Source organism: Lepisosteus oculatus, chromosome 6 (genome assembly GCF_040954835.1).
Source record: "Lepisosteus oculatus isolate fLepOcu1 chromosome 6, fLepOcu1.hap2, whole genome shotgun sequence".
Taxonomy (NCBI): Eukaryota; Metazoa; Chordata; class Actinopteri; order Semionotiformes; family Lepisosteidae; genus Lepisosteus; species Lepisosteus oculatus.
Window position 1 is genome coordinate 10,843,952 of NC_090701.1, and position 15,882 is coordinate 10,859,833.

Here is a 15,882-nt window from a genome sequence, read left to right on the forward strand (position 1 = left end):
TCCCCCAAAAATTCCAATATGAAAGCACTTGCCTTGAAACCCTACAGACAGTTCAGTTACTAAATGGAAGAACAAAAATTTACATTAATACACTATGCGGTTTTCACAGTGAAAAAAGATGCTACATTACAGTATTGCTCTTCCCTATGGATTCACTAAAAGAAATGAGATGTAATTAAAGCTGAGGGGACATCTCAGAAGGAATATCTGTAGCGATATGAGGAAGGCAGGGCAGCTGCTTTGTTTTTGTACTTCCATGATCTGATAACTTGGTCTGCTGAAACATACGTTGGGTTGCTCCTTTGGAGGAAAAAGTTGTGGTGGCTGCACTTAGTAGCGGATCCGAGGAAGGGTCCAGAAAACTTGTGTTGGCGCTAGGAGGCTTGCTCTCGGCCTGTGTGGGGTCTTCGTCGGAGAGATTGCTTTCTAAGTTCAACCGGTTCTGTCGACTCGTGTCCAAAAGGTCTTTGCCAAAGAAGGCTTCCTAAAGGAGAAGAGTGAACAGGACAGAATTGATTAGCACTCTAAACAGAGGTACACGTGATAAGGTGGCACCACAGAAAACCACAATACAACCTGTCATGTTCACAGTTTACATGATGGGTCTGGCTGCTGCAAAACGTAAACCAATTTAAATCAAATCATAGTCTCCGAGTTTGAGCCAGGAAAGGAAAGGAAACAATATAACAGGAATGAGTGACAAAGAAAGAGAAGTATAAATAAAGAGCACTCTATAGCAGGAAGATGCATGGGTTTCTTGTGAAAGCATACTGGCTATCATACTAAAACATTTGTAACTAAGGGGAGACTGTGGTTTCTAATGTTTCTTTATTTTTTTTCAGAATATTATTAGAGCCCATGCATTTATTAAGACACAGTAAGCACATCCTATGAGGATACTTAGACATGACAGTAATGAGCCTGGCATAAAACACACTCCTGTTGCTGGCAGGGAATATCTTGGTTAAGTAAGTTGGTACCAGTTCAATCTTACAACTTCAACTATCAACGTGACTACTCCCCACTGTGCTAAAACATTAAAAGCCTAATGCGTAGGGATTTAAATAATTGATTAAAGTCATTCCTCTAGTGAGGAACTTTAAGTTTAATTTGAAGCTTGCAGTACAAGGAAACCCATGGTGACAGCAGAGACACTTAAAATATCTGTTATTAAATACAATGAACAAGACTTCTTAATCCTATTAATGTGCTGTTGTGTGATATTTGAGTTCTTTATTCTGGTATAAGCCATTCTGTAAATACAAAGAAAACCAACTGATTTTTTTTCTCAATCTAGAACAAGAAAATTAAAATATGATTAAGGGTTTCCAGCTGGTGGCTCAGAAGCAATTGGAAATAGGATGGAGAATTCAAACCTCTGCTGGTGTCAACATATACAATTTAATGGGCCTGTAAAGAATGTAATGATCTTACAAAAAACAAATTACCGCAAGACTTAAAAAGATTAATGCACTTCACAGACGACACAAAAAAAAAAGGACAGGCAAAGCCAGAGCTGAAGTTTCCACTCATCTCTCAAAAAGCACATAACAGCTTCTACTTCCTTAGGGTTGGGTAGCAATGCAGTGTTGTTTAGCCACCTTAAACTATAGCAGATCAACTAAAAACTTGAACTGACTTGCAAAAAAACACTTTAAAAATGTATATAGTGTTACAGCTTTAGGTGACTGAGAAGTATCTTAGATTTTAGATTAATGTTTGTTACACTAAGAAGGGTAAACACTTCTAACTTCAAAGGAGAGAGGATGTTTGCTGAGGTCTGGGGGGTCCCTTGAGCAGAGAGGATTGTAAAGTTTATCTTCATATACCTAGGTACATTGTGGGTTAATGATTGCCAAGGAGCAGGACAGCAACAGACAATATAAGATTACATTTGGAGTAAAAGGAGAGGAGCAACAAGAAGCAGGCAACAAAGAGAACAGAGAGGAGTCCAGAGGAGTTGGGGACTTGAAGCTTGCGCCAGGCAAGACCCCCTACTTCATGATCATCCAAATCAAACCTGACTGGAGCTCAGTATCTGAACCTTGTTAGAGAGAGCTTGCTATTCTGTGTTTTTAGGGAATTTGGATTTCCTGGGTAAAAGATACCTCAATTAGAAATGTCTTTCCTGCTTAGGGTGCATTTTAATGAATAGGAATATATAGTAGGCTCCCATTTATTCTGTGGCATCCAGGGTGCAGAGAGAGAGAGAGAGAGAGATTTAACTGCAGGTTGTTTTATATTTAAGTTAGAAGGCAATTCTGTAGGCATTACGAGTTTCATTCTTAGTAGCAGTCTGAGGTTTTCTGGGTGATCAAAATGTTAGGCCTCTGAAATGCCTTGTTTGTACATACTGTACATAAAGTAACTTCTGTGTTGTATGTAATTTGTTGTATCATTGTAATAAATATTAGTTTAACCAAGTGTGCCTGGATTATTACTCCTCTCAACAAAGCTGTGCCAGAGGTTAAAGAATTAACGTGGCTCTAATTATACCAGCCTCTCAGGTATTTTGCTAGAAATCCACTTACAAGTTGGGAGTTATAAATAATTGACTAAACCAGTCAGTCAAATCCTGATTTTCACTAGTTTTGTAACCCCCTATTTGTAACAATATATACTTTTCACCACAGTTTTTGCAACAGCAAAATTGATAAAAAGGATAAATTCCCATATTTGTTGTATTCAAGGTCATAATTACTCTCAAGTGGACAACTCTCAAAAGGATGAAAAAATGACCAAATTACACGGGAAAATGCACAAATAGTAAAACAGCACGGATGGATAGATTACACACCTGCAAGTATGTGGGAAATGTCTCCTCCAATTTGTTTTTCTTTTTCCTGTATCGTTTCTTTGCTTTCTCCAGGCACTCTGACCCAGGGACTGTCTCTTCAACTGGAGTCTCAGGCAATTGCTCATTCCAGCCTGACAAGGAAGAAGGTCTTGCTGAAAAGGTATGTCCTACAAACACTATAAAACCAGGCCCAAAAATTACTACTTTTTTTGGAAAAGTTTTATAGCAATTGCTATTTCTGTTATATAGGTTTTACTTTATTCTTGTAATTTCCCTGAATTTAATTTATCATTTTCTTTCATGAGAATTTTTAAAGGTACTATAAAAATCTTCTAGTAAAAATATCTTTTAACTCTACTGATGTATTTAACATTTTAATAAAACACTAAACTGAACAAATTCAATAAAGTGAAAATTTACATTCCAACGTTTTCCCCCCACTTTGCAAGACTGCAAATTTATTGCAAATGACAACTTTTGTGGATTTTACAGTATTTTAATAAAACCAGCTTTTTGTTCATTAACTATATGTGTGATACAGAAACTGTTAAACCTGTAGGAAACTCATGCGAATCCAGCAACAAATGTTACTTCTGCTTACAGATATCCGAGGTGCTAATATGGCACTATTGTTATAGATTTAATTAGTAAACTATGCTAGCAAATTAATCCCCCAAAATTCAAAACATAAAAATGCCAATACATATTGCTATTCTCAGACTGGAGAGTCAATGACTGTCCCCATCATCCCTACTCCACGTAATTATGATCCCCGAACAGAAAGATCTCCCTGCACATCTACCTTCCTCCTTCCCAGCGAGGTTTTCAGACACAGAGCCCGTAGAGTCTTTCCTGGAGAGGGAGCGTTTGGTTTTGCCCTGACCTGTTCGGCTCCTCTGGCGTACCATAAACCCACCAATACCTGTGGAGGCAATGTTTCCCATGGTTGGCGTGGAATTGGAGGGAATTGTCAAATTAATGGAGTGTGTCGGACGGTCTGAATTTAATAAAAGCAAAATAAAGTTAAATTGTGTGGGAGAGAAAAAACGAGTCTCATTTTCAATCGCTGATAACATACCAAATCTTCAGACTTTTGCTCACTGTGATCTCCTTTCCTTTAACCATTCAAGTAAAGTCCGCTTGGTGGCCTTCATGCATCAACAAAACCTACAGTACAGGTCTCAGGATAACTCTGAAGTCTCTGAACCAGACTGTTAGACTGCCCATGGGGAACGGGCTACTTTTACAAATCAAGCTACTCATGAAATCGTTTAAAAATTAATATGCTTATTCAGACTACAAAAAGAGGGGACCTTTACCTACTGAATCACGAAAAAAGCGCATATCCACGTACAATTTAATAGACAGGTCAAGTCCAGGCCCCACACCTTCTAACTATATACAAAATACAGACATGAAAGAGGTGTTCTAAGGTTGTGTCACAGGCAGGACTTCAAAAACAAGAGGTGTGTATTACTTAATTTTAGAAACATTATGGTTTCACCAACATTCTCCTTTCACAAATATATTACACTATAAAAATAAAAAAGATATCTAAAATAATAAAAAAGTGAACTAAAAAAAGCAACTTTGACTGTTTTCAAAACCACCTTGATAATTCAAACAAACTCTGGCAGCTCAGGGCATGTCTAAAACTTGAAAGAAATCCCACAAAACTGACAGCTCTTTTCCATTACCCTAACCACAAGCTGAGATGCACTGACAAGGGAAAAGCCCCTGCACAGCGAGGAGGAAGGTTATAGATAAAGAAAAAAAGATGGACAGTTCACCAGTATCGCATTATCTTTGAAACAGCTGTCCCAAAAGACACCACTCCTAAGCTCTCTTTGAAATTACTTCAAGATCAAGCAGGGAAAATCCCAGTGCATTCTCTCTAACTGGAAGAGAGCAAGCTTATGATCTAAAATCCATAGGACAAATCCCCCTGAACCCTGCTTGTCTTTTTAACTGCACAGCAAATTAAAGTGCTTAAATTCTCCTTTTAAGGCTGCGTCAGTACTTTGACATGTCCATAAACAAAGAAAAAACTTCTGTTCACATTCATTAAATTCAGTTTGTCTTAAGAAAAGTTCCACACTTTCAGTTTCAGTTGTAGGAGCTTTTAAGCTAGACTGATTTCCTATATCAAACTACTTACTATTACAGAAAATAGACAAATCACATTGGTTTTGTAGTATCAGTGTCATTTTCATGTGAGGTCATTAAAGTAAAAAAAGTAGGATATTGCAGGCCATGAGCATTCCGGTTTGAGTCCAAGGTGGTAAACAAAAATATTAAAATTGAGGCTCTATATGCCCATTTTTGCCATTTTTCTGAAAAGCTTCTTGAATCAGAACAAGGTATAGTTTCAAACTTGTTTTACAGTTAGGCTAATACACAAGTTCTGAGTCATTACGCAGGACAGTTAACATTCAACTTTATATAATCAAAACTTGCTCAAAATAAAAACTAGTTTTGCCTATAATCAAACTTAAAAGGTATATGCTTTTGTTCCATGTTATCACGATAATTTATCTAAAATGCTGCTATGTGGAAATGATCACTGATGTAGCCCATGTTCAGAGAATAAAGCCCAATGGACAAAACAGAAAAATTGAAATTTAAATGTCATTCTTTCCCGATGACTTAGAGAGAGAAAAAAAAGTTGAAAGAAAGCCTTGCTTCAAAGCTATGTAACAACTTACACGCAAATGTGGAGAAAGAGCAACCCTCAAGACTATTTCCTGTTGTATTAAAAGGAGCACTTTATATCTCCATCGTCATCTATTAGTGCTTACTGGTAATGCCTTCTGGACTGACATTTTCCAAATGACTCACTCAGGTGAAGAAGTGTGAGATGTTGAATCATTATTGTCAACCCAAGTGAGATGTCAGCCTACTTACTGTAAATTCACTCTTTTAAGATCTTAACTGTTCTCTACACATTACCTTCTTAAGATGAGCCTGTTGGATGAATGCATATAAATAATGTAGATACACCAGCAATTTACTCATAAGCAATGATGGAATTTGAACGATGCACTTTAGTGGCTGTCTTACATGAACAACACTTCTTAAACGGGCATAAAACTGCAGAAGTGGTTTCTGATCAAATGTAATGCAACAGAAAGCCTATGATAATTTCAACTGACCACTGTCCAAGTGCTTGAAACCTCTAGCTGTAAGAAATGAAGGCACTGCTTCCTCAAATTTACATCGTCAAGGCTCTCCTTTTTCTATTTTAGCATTCCAGCAATACTTAAACCGAACTGGATATGAAAATAACCGTTACAGAGTGACCCAAACAAATTAAAGATGTTTGAGAGGGTAGCTGTGTCAATGCTCGCTGGTTACAAAGGCACAAGCAAAGAAGAAACGTTTCAGCTCATGAGCCTTCAAGTCTGAAGACAGCCCTACAGCTGAAACACTTCTATTTTCCAGCATGGAATTCACCATTACTCCCAACTTTAATCCAAACTAATACAAGCAAGGACAAAGCAGAACTCTTTAAAGGTATGTTAAGAAAATGAATGATGGATAAGTCATCTCTCTCATCTGATCAAACTATAGGTACACCTACCTACTTGAACTACAATTGTATATATTGTATTTGTTAATTCTTTCAACATTAAATAAAAAAGTTTTAAAACATACACTGCTAAACCCGGAGCTCTACCATATTAAAGACCCCCCAAGAATCGGAACTCTAAAAGGCAGTGGAGTTTCCTTATTCCTCAGTGCTTCCAACCCCTCGGTATATCAAAATCGCCTGCATGGCCAGTTTAGCATCAGGGTCTGCAGATGAAACAGCAACCACCACAAACTGACGCACTGTGCTCAGATTGTTTTTCTTCGTCGCAACTGTATCCCCCCTGCGACGAGGGTTGCTCATTTTAACAAAATGGCCAAGCGCCGCCTAACCGCATTTTTGGGGGAAGCCAAGACCATCTATTTTGAGGCACAGAAGCTCCGGCTAAAAAAGTGCAGCACTGCAGACAGCATTTAGGATCTGAAGTGCGCACTGCACTATTTCACAGCCCAGCGGAGCCGTCTTCTCCAATCAGATCCCCTACCGGGTCGGTAAGGTTTCCTCTTTCTCTTCTTGATTCCATCAGCTCCTTCGGCTCCCTTGGAGTCGTCATCTGCAGGCTCCCGCTCAGGGCTGGAATCAGACTTTCCATCACAGTCTAAAAGGTCCCCTTCTGCAAATGGAAAAGAAGTGTTGCGTAAGCGACCTAGACCTTTTTATTCTCATAAATACGAATCAGGTGCCATCAGCCATTCTGAGCTGGGAGGAAAAAAAAAAGATCCTTAAAAGCTAGCATTACCCAGGATTAACTCGCTGAAGAGTATTAAAAATTTAACAACGAAGCCTCATTTAAAAACCATCACAGAAATACCTCTTTACACCTTAAAAAAAAAAGCTAGACACAGGTACCATTAGAAAAAAAAAATTGAAAGAAAATCTAGAAGTGCGACTCAAGGTTGGGACTAAAACACCCACCCAGAAATACCTCTTTACACCTTAAAAAAAAAAAGCTAGAGACAGGTACCATTAGAAAAAAAAAATTGAAAGAAAATCTAGAAGTGCGACTCAAGGTTGGGACTTTGAATAATAACTCAATGACTTTTTTTTAACCTTTTTTTTCCATATCTTATCTTGGAAAACAAAAAACTATAACGGTACCTGATGAACGTCTGGCTAGTGAAAGGCTTAAGGAACAGCTCACTGTGTAAAATTCAGCCCAACTCCTGCCTTACCTACCAGGGCCCTGGATTGATGGATGTGGTAGACATTAATTCAGCTGTGTGCTGCTAGTCTATCATCATAGAAATGTCAAAGCAGGTATAATTTGCTGACTGCAAACTGTTTTCAAAGCAGCAACTCATCTTCCTTCCCATACCAATCACATTACTAAATGGTTATTTCCCACGGATGTTTTTTCCTTCAGTCAGACAGCTCTGTTACAGTCCGACAACTCTTCTATTTTCTTTCATATATTTTGAATATATTTAAATTGTATACCCCCAAGAAAAGCTTTTGGAAGGAAAGTACTGGACACTGCAATAATAGATATCTGTACATAAGCGATTGGCATCTAATGAATGTTCCATTTCAAAACAAAAAAGATGCTTCATGAATAAAACAATATAAATAATTGAAGTCTAACAAACAGACCAGTATCCAAAGTCTGCAACAGATATTAAACATTGAATGCTATTTTGTCGAGTCTGAAAATCAATAAGTTACAACGAGAAGAGAGGCAAACAGAAATTCTGCACTGAAGACAGGGTTTGAAAGGTGATATTTTAAATTGATACCACAAGGTCAAAGATATAGAAAAACACGAAGCCTTTTTTGTGGACACCCTTATTCAGACCATCACAACAGTTAACGACAGTCAATATAATAAAATGGATAAAGAAAATAACTTCATACATGATAAACAAAATATTTCAAGTATATTTTCATGGGTTCTAATGTAGTTTTGCTTTTTTGGAAGGGGGGGGGGGATTTTTTAAAATTTGCCATCCTACAGATCTAAAGAACTGTGGCCAGCTATGGCCTGCATCAACGATGGGACCTGCTTGCAGCATCACAGGGTGTTTTCCATTGGATATGGCATCCATCCTCAAATACTCAGTCACCACAGGCTATACCACACAGGGAACTAAGCATTCAGCCACCTAGCAGGAAGAACAAGGTCTCCTTTGCAACGCTGGTTTAGTTTAGCAGAGGCACATCTTTGCATCTTTAAAGACTTAAAATCCCAGCCCCAGATAAACCTTTGAAATCCCAGCCCCAGATAAACCTTTGAGCAAGATGAAACGATGGGCTTCCTACCGCCATAAAGGAACCTGTCCGGATCCAAAAGACCACTGTTTTGTTTTTAAAAAAAAACAGTACCTCGGCTGTCATCCATTTCCCCATCCCTGGAGTGCTCAGACTGGGGGTCTGGGGGTGTCTGCAGCACCGCCACGCTGTTCTGGTTTATGATCTTCAGTTTCAGTTTGGGTTTGGGCCTTTTCCGCCGCGGGGCCATCACGGAAAGGCTCTGCAGTTGGGACAGTCCCAACTCCGTCAGACACACCCCATCTTGGGTGTATGTCTTAGGTGGGTCTGGAACAACAAAATGACAGCAAACAAGTTAGAACACAAAAAAAAAAGCTCAAGGCAACCCAGAGAAAATCAAACCTAGGCTCTGAGAGTCCAGGTGTGTTCTCACCCTGTTCCTTCATTTTTGTCACAATCTGTGCCAAGATCGGGGATTCGCTGCCTTCCATGCCTGTGGCCAAAAATACGCATTTGTTAACATAATGTCCAGTTGAACCGAATTGTAACTCCAGCATTGCTTTTGCATAAAGCTAAATAACAAATGGTTCTTTGATGCCTAATAAGTTATAAAGCATTAGAACAAAAGAGCTTTTTAATAGTATTAATCCCAATTTAATGACAAATTGTTCACTGGATTTTGTACACCAATCCCCCACTAAGATTCAAGCTACAAACAGAAGTCCTTTTTCAATCTGTTCGCCCACAAAATGCAAGGTTATGAAAGGGGGGTATAACTGCAACAAAAACCAATGTCAATACAATAAAAGCATAATCAGCAAGTTCTAAAATAAAGAATCTAGATTTCTGGCCCTTACCCTGGCATGGTGTCATTCGTGCTCTGCACATGGTACAATCAAAGCTGTTATCTGCTGCGTTTTCCACTTCCTCCTCAGTGTTCAGGTTTTGGCATGTGGCGTGAATCCACCTGAGGGGGCAGAAAGAAACCAGAATCAGAAAGAGCAGCTCATCAACGGATAAGACACTGGTGCCCCTTTAAAAATGAGCTGGGCCAAACACACACCTGAAGCAGCGTTTCCATCAGACTGTGAAACGCACTCTAGGTACCATTTCTGAAAGCGGATAAATATGGAGCTTTTCTCTGTGTCACTACAACAGTGAAGGAATGTGTTAACATGGCATACTGAGTGTGCAGAAAGGACTGTATGAAACATAGGCCAGTGAAACCTGTAAACTGCCAACAATTTATCGATTGTCTAATGACTTTACAAATGACTTCAGGGCAGCACACAATCAATTGATCCAAACGAAAACATAACCTGAAATGCATTTTTGGACGTTTGCAGCTGTTCACTTTTCACCGTGGTCCAGCTTAAGCCCTGTTGTATGCCATCTGGGAAAAAGCTCATTTCAAAACCACAACCTCAGTTTGATTTAAAGGCAAGCCCTCCCCCCCCCCCCAGATTTACAGCTGTATAACTAAACCTTAGTTTTAAATTTCAACCCAAAACAAAAGCACTCCTGCAGGAAAAGAAAAATAAAAACGAAACCAGAGACTGCGTGTCTGCGTTTCGGCCGCGGAGCTCAATGGAGGGAGAGAAGGAAGCAGTAAGGGGGGACGCAGTGTGAAAACTGCCTGTGACGCTGGCGGTCTTCAGCTTTAAGAGGTTGAGGGGCTCTGTTCACTGCGGCCCCACCTGTCGCACTGACGGCACTGCACAATGAGTTCGTCCTCCCGATAATTCCGGCAGCAGACTGGGCAGACAGCCAGGCTGGCGCAGGGAGCACACTGCGTGTAATTATTCTGCCACTCACACCTCAGGCCTGGAGACGTGGCACCGCAGTTCGTGCAGGAAACACACCTGCAAAAACAAAAGGAGGCATGCGTTAATATTCAATCAGCTGAAAACAAACACAATGTCGAAAAAAGAATAAAACATCCTCCAGTCATGCGCTATGGTCTAGCTAGCTCTCAAGATAAACAACTCTTGAACACCATCCATTATGTTCATTACAAAGAGCCTCTCTCATTTTCAATGTTTGTGTACAGCTGCATTAATTTCCTTATAGTGCTCTGCTAGATTAAAATGAGCACTGCAAAACTGTGAAAATGCCCAGCTTCTTCCTGCAACACCTACATGTCTGTGATAAGCATCTGTGTCAGGCCCTGCACGGTGCAAGAGGCCAAGCTACCAGCTTGAAAATCAAGATAAACATGTAACGGTCACACCCGGAGGAAGACTACGTCAGTTTGCATTCTAAGACTACTGAACTTCATTTCAGGTAGAATGAAACTGCAAGGGGTGAACACAATTCTGAAGTGTTATCTACAGTTTTTACTTTTGGATGTCTTTTAATGCTGACAGTGAAAATGAGCTACTGTAAGGTTACATCACTACTTTCAGCATTATAACTCAATATCCAAAATCAAATTCTCATGAGCAGTTAAAAGCAAAACAATGTGAGAAACTGGCAAAAAAAGAAATATAAATGATATCCCTAAAAACCTACACTGTTTGCTGAAGATCAAATTTCTCCCCAAATTGGATTTACTCGTACTGTAAAACTGCCAAACATTCCTCGGAAACATTAAATCGTTCAGAAGATAAATAAGGATTATATCTGGGATTTCAAAAAAAGAAGAAGAAAAAAAACCCGGGGAAATCCTTTTATATATCTCGTTTGGAAAGGGCTGCTAGATCAGACGGAGGGCGGGCGTGGCCGCGCGCGCCAGCTCTCACCACTTGCACTTCCAGCTGCCCTTGGGCACCGTCTGCAGGGGCGGCTCCAGGCAGTAGGTGTGGTAGCTGATGTCGCAGTCGTCGCACAGCAGCAGCCGCCCGGGGTCGGAGGCCTTCCCGCAGGCCTCGCACACCGTGCACTCCAGGCAGCGCCAGCCCTTGCTCAGCACCACCCTCGTGATCTGAAAGGCCGCGAGCACAGAAGGGTGAGCGCCCCGCCCGCTCACAGGAACCCAGCGGTATTATTTCGCCGGGGCCTTGATTTAAGATGACTTGGAATGATAACAGTGTTTTAAATCTCAAGCTGTACACAGAAATTCGAGGTAGAGCGGTTTAGTTGTATTACGGTATCCTACGTTCCTCTAAAGTGCGGCACAAAAGCTTTTTAAACTTCTATGCCTGACGTTACAACTATATTCCGCACAAAAACCGAAAGGTATTACGGATATCTTTCTAAAATTAACGTTCGAGATGCCAACAGTCAGAAATGCCAACAGTCAGCTATTCTGCTGCAAGAAAAGAACGCTCCTTTTTTTCCTAAAAGTAAATAAAACAAAAACAATTCTGGCAATAAAATTAAAGTGTGACTAAACATGTCACTTTTATTTGCATAAACCTCGAAATTCATGTCTGGGCCTTGCATATGCACACTTGTGCACTCTATGACCTTGATAAACAACATTCAAATGTCACACAACATTACCCCTGAAATCTGTACATCTTATTTTTACAACAAAGCATTCAACTAATTAGCAAACACAGAAGTGTTGTTTTTCCAGTAAATAACGCTTAACTTATGGATACTGTACGTGCCAACTGGATGACATGAAAGCATTAAGTGTCGATCACTCCCTTTGTGGTATTCTTCCAGCGCCTTTTATATTCAAAGTGCTGACTGCTAATGCTTAATTGGTGTTTTATGAGCTTGCAAAACTAAGTCATCTCTAACAGAATTTAATCTTCCACAACTATTAGCTTCTATCACTGCACATTAAAATGTCTTAAAAATTAACTGCACTATTTACTGTCAATTATGTTTGACAAGCGATTGGATGGCATGATTAAAATTAAATGAAGTCTTCAGCATATCAAGCTAGATAAGGTTCCCCACTTTTGAAGTATCGATGGGAACAGGTTTTTATTTGTGAAACAGTTTGTGTGCCGCAACACTTAAGGTGCTGAACCCCTTTATAACTATTACTCACATTTCCAACAGCAAACAGTATAGTATTCCACACTGTAGGCCGAGTTGTAATACGGTTCAAATGAATGCTAACGTCTTGTAAAAAAACAGACGCCATCAGAAAACATGGCAGCGAGTAACTGCTTCTTCAAAAAAAAAATTAACTTAATTTGTCTTGAGAATCAGTGAAGGCTCCTGCCTGTGGAGAGGCTGGTGCCTATGACCCTGCGTCACGGGTCCCAGGCTGGGTCATGCCAACCTGCCAACTGTCACTGGGATCATGGGAACAAGGCGGGGAGGGATGATTATCCAGGGGGCTCTCAACTCTCGGCGGCCCCGGCAGGTACAGTGTAGCCCGCGGCGCGCTACGAGACGAGTGGCTTGACGCGGGCCACTCGGAAGAATCGGCCTGAGAGTCGCCATTAGCCCCTGCGGGCAGCAGCAGGGTACACAGCTGGGAGCCAAGATGTGAAAAAAAACAAATGGCTGATCCAAATTGAGTGAGTTTAATTAATAACAATCGATTGAAATTAATTGGCAATAACAATTGGCATAGGTATAATTAGGCACGGCTTCCAATTCTTTGATGTTTTTCTTATTTCAAACTTTCAAACTAAAAAGCAATTTAATAAAATGGCAAAATTCATAAAAAGTAATTAGCAATATAAGTCATAATATTAGAAGTTATGAGTTATTTAAAATGTTGGAGAGCTCTTTAAAGATAATTGGAATACTTCCTGTATGCACATATATTTAACGCTGTGCCTTACTGCATGACTCTGAGCTGCGATTTTGATATGCAGGGTTTGAAGATTTGCCATCCCAAATATATAGTAAATGTGGGATTACAAACTCTTGCTGCAAGGTGCTCACATTTGTTCAGTAGAGAATTTCTTGGTTAAGAGCTAAAAAAGATTTTTCATTTGGATTAAAAAAAACATTAGCTTTTTATACAACCACAAAGTCCTGGGGCACCCGTCTTACCTTAATACTGACACAATACGGATGGTAACACTGGCCACATTGGGAACAAGCCAGGAGCCTCCCCTCTGCTCCCTGCCCGAAACTTCCACAGACGACACACATGTCCTGAAATAAAGATGTGCATTAACACGCGGCCGAGTAATCTTCCTTTTCATTCGCTGAGACCTCTTTGTGAAACATGGCCATCAGGTCAACTCTCTAGCCCTTTGCGCACGCTGCCGCGGTCAGTATAACAATGCCAAAAGAAGTGGAGCATAAAATTGTACCATAAAAATGAAAACGCAATGTGTAATGAAAGCCTGTAAATAGAAAATGAGTAAGATTAGACACGTTTCATACAGTAAAATACATAAACATTAGCGAGGCACTAATTATTAATTATTATGGTAAACAATAGCTATGATATTAGAAAACCTAAAAAGGGAAACAATATAAAACTAAAATGTAATTAAGTGCTTAAGTCTTCCTACAGCAAGACTACTGCTCACAAAGATACCGCATGCATCGCTAGCAAGGGTTTCACAGCCCTTAATAAGCTTCTCTCCAACTACAACACGATGGCAAACATCTTCCAGTGTCAGTGATTAAATTACTCATGACAAAAGTAATGATACTCTCAGGGGTTCAGCTCCCTTGGCAAAAGGGAACGTGAGTTTCCAGAAAAGAAACCAAATTTCAAGCGGAAGAAAGCTTAAAAATCATAATTAGGTTTCTCCAATTAACTGCACACAGATATCCAAGACAGTGCCCAGCTCTGCCTTTTGTTGCTGCTATCACACAAGCAAATAATTGCAGCTTGTGAGCATTAGACAAATGAGGAAAGAGACCTCACCTGTTTCAAAGTGAACCTGTCGCTGCTGGAGAACAGAACAACTGTGTTGTGCATCGAGTTTTCTTCCTCATCCTTTACAGAATACGTTTCTGTGAGGTTCACCTAAAAAGAAGCAAAAGGAGGAACATGAAGTGGGCTCCCAGGTTGTAGGTCAGCATATGGTACCACAACAGGCTCGATTCCCTACTTGAATTTTCTAGACAGGATCCAGGAGGACTGAACAGCAGTTACTGTACATGTACACAAAGTTAATGGTTTCATGATCAATATACTGTAAACTCACATTTAATGATTAAAGCCTGGACTTAATAATAAATCTGAATTAAAGAGAAACAACTGATGAAACTTTGGTCAAACAAAAGGACTAATTTGTAAATGGTCAAGAGAATGGTCTGAAAATCAAAGCCAATGAGTTAGACAGATCTACTGTAGTATCTACTGGGAGTTGTCCTGTTTGAATTTTGTATTGTGAAAACTGTGTATAAAGCTACAACCTTACTGGCAATAACACTACAAACCCAAAGGGCTCTTGCACCAGTGTCCACCAGGGAAGCAAGTGATCCATTACAGGCAAAGATAATAGGTACAAAGTGCAAATATAGCTCTGGCCTGCACTGTCATTGATCATGGGAGCCTGTTCCCCTTTTTAAGGTGTACAAGAACATTGCTCTGGGAGGGGCGTGGGGGCACAATTTTTAGGATCCAGCTGCTTCAAAAAGCCCGATATTCAGGAAACCCGTTTAATGTGCACTGAAACAACAACAACAACAACAAAAAAAAAGCATCAAAACTGGGGTGAGAAACATACTCCAGGTGTTATAACTGGGCCAATTCCATTCTTCATCTTTGAACGGCCTCTTCCTCCTCGCCCTGAAAGGCTAGCACCCCTTGGCCTCCTCTTCCCTGGAAAGCCTGATCCACGGCCCTGTTGAAAAGACCAGAGTTCAGCACTTTAGGACTTTGGCCTAGTCAGCCTGCCTAGAGTTAGACCCTACAATGTAACCAAAGCAAAAAAAAAAGAAAACAAAACATTAGGTCTGGTAAACAGCGAGGCCTCCTCCCAGCAGGGTGACTGTTCTGATGCAGCAGTAATCTCCACAACCTCTCTGCCCCTCCCCAACCAGCTAAATTATTGTCCGATGCCCATCTGTCTCTTCACCATCACGTTCCACCCAGTCTGAACGCTCCCCAGGCTGTTTGCTAATACCCAAAAGTACAGCCCTCCTGTACATGTTTACAGATGCTTATGAGATAAAATGGCAGAACCTAAAATAGTCCCTGCTTGAATATGCAATATTTTAATCTTTGTTTTATTGAACACTCTTCAGAGAGAAACGCGTCTCACAATGTACTATCTTCTTAACTCCCTTATGAGGGATCTAAGCTAATCCAAGAACTCTACAACAAAATACTACAGAGTTAAAAAAAATAATTGTTTAATAAAAGGCCCTGGAAAGCTCCCTTGTGGTAAAGACAGGCTTATCAGAACAGGGCTGTATTTTTCTGAACAGCCTTCTAAACTGGTTTGGAGGTTCAATACTATATTGTCAG

At 40.1% G+C, this 15,882-nt stretch overlaps 1 protein-coding gene across 15 annotated transcripts in view; it reads right to left on the reverse strand.

Moving 5' to 3' along the window:
• kmt2ca (lysine (K)-specific methyltransferase 2Ca) overlaps positions 1 to 15,882 on the reverse strand; it is a 158,167-nt gene that overhangs the window by 46,598 nt on the left and 95,687 nt on the right. For 14 of the 15 annotated variants that reach the window (XM_069190966.1, XM_069190965.1, XM_069190963.1 and 11 more), the window contains 12 exons: positions 15,140 to 15,256; positions 14,332 to 14,433; positions 13,500 to 13,604; positions 11,333 to 11,514; positions 10,289 to 10,453; positions 9,449 to 9,558; positions 9,025 to 9,084; positions 8,706 to 8,918; positions 6,871 to 6,999; positions 3,600 to 3,719; positions 2,798 to 2,928; positions 289 to 484 (listed from right to left, as the gene is read on the reverse strand). In XM_069190966.1, the coding sequence (XP_069047067.1) occupies positions 289 to 484; positions 2,798 to 2,928; positions 3,600 to 3,719; positions 6,871 to 6,999; positions 8,706 to 8,918; positions 9,025 to 9,084; positions 9,449 to 9,558; positions 10,289 to 10,453; positions 11,333 to 11,514; positions 13,500 to 13,604; positions 14,332 to 14,433; positions 15,140 to 15,256 (1,630 nt within the window). The remainder of the gene's footprint in view (positions 1 to 288; positions 485 to 2,797; positions 2,929 to 3,599; positions 3,720 to 6,870; positions 7,000 to 8,705; positions 8,919 to 9,024; positions 9,085 to 9,448; positions 9,559 to 10,288; positions 10,454 to 11,332; positions 11,515 to 13,499; positions 13,605 to 14,331; positions 14,434 to 15,139; positions 15,257 to 15,882) is intronic. The other variant, XM_069190975.1, reaches the window with a different exon arrangement.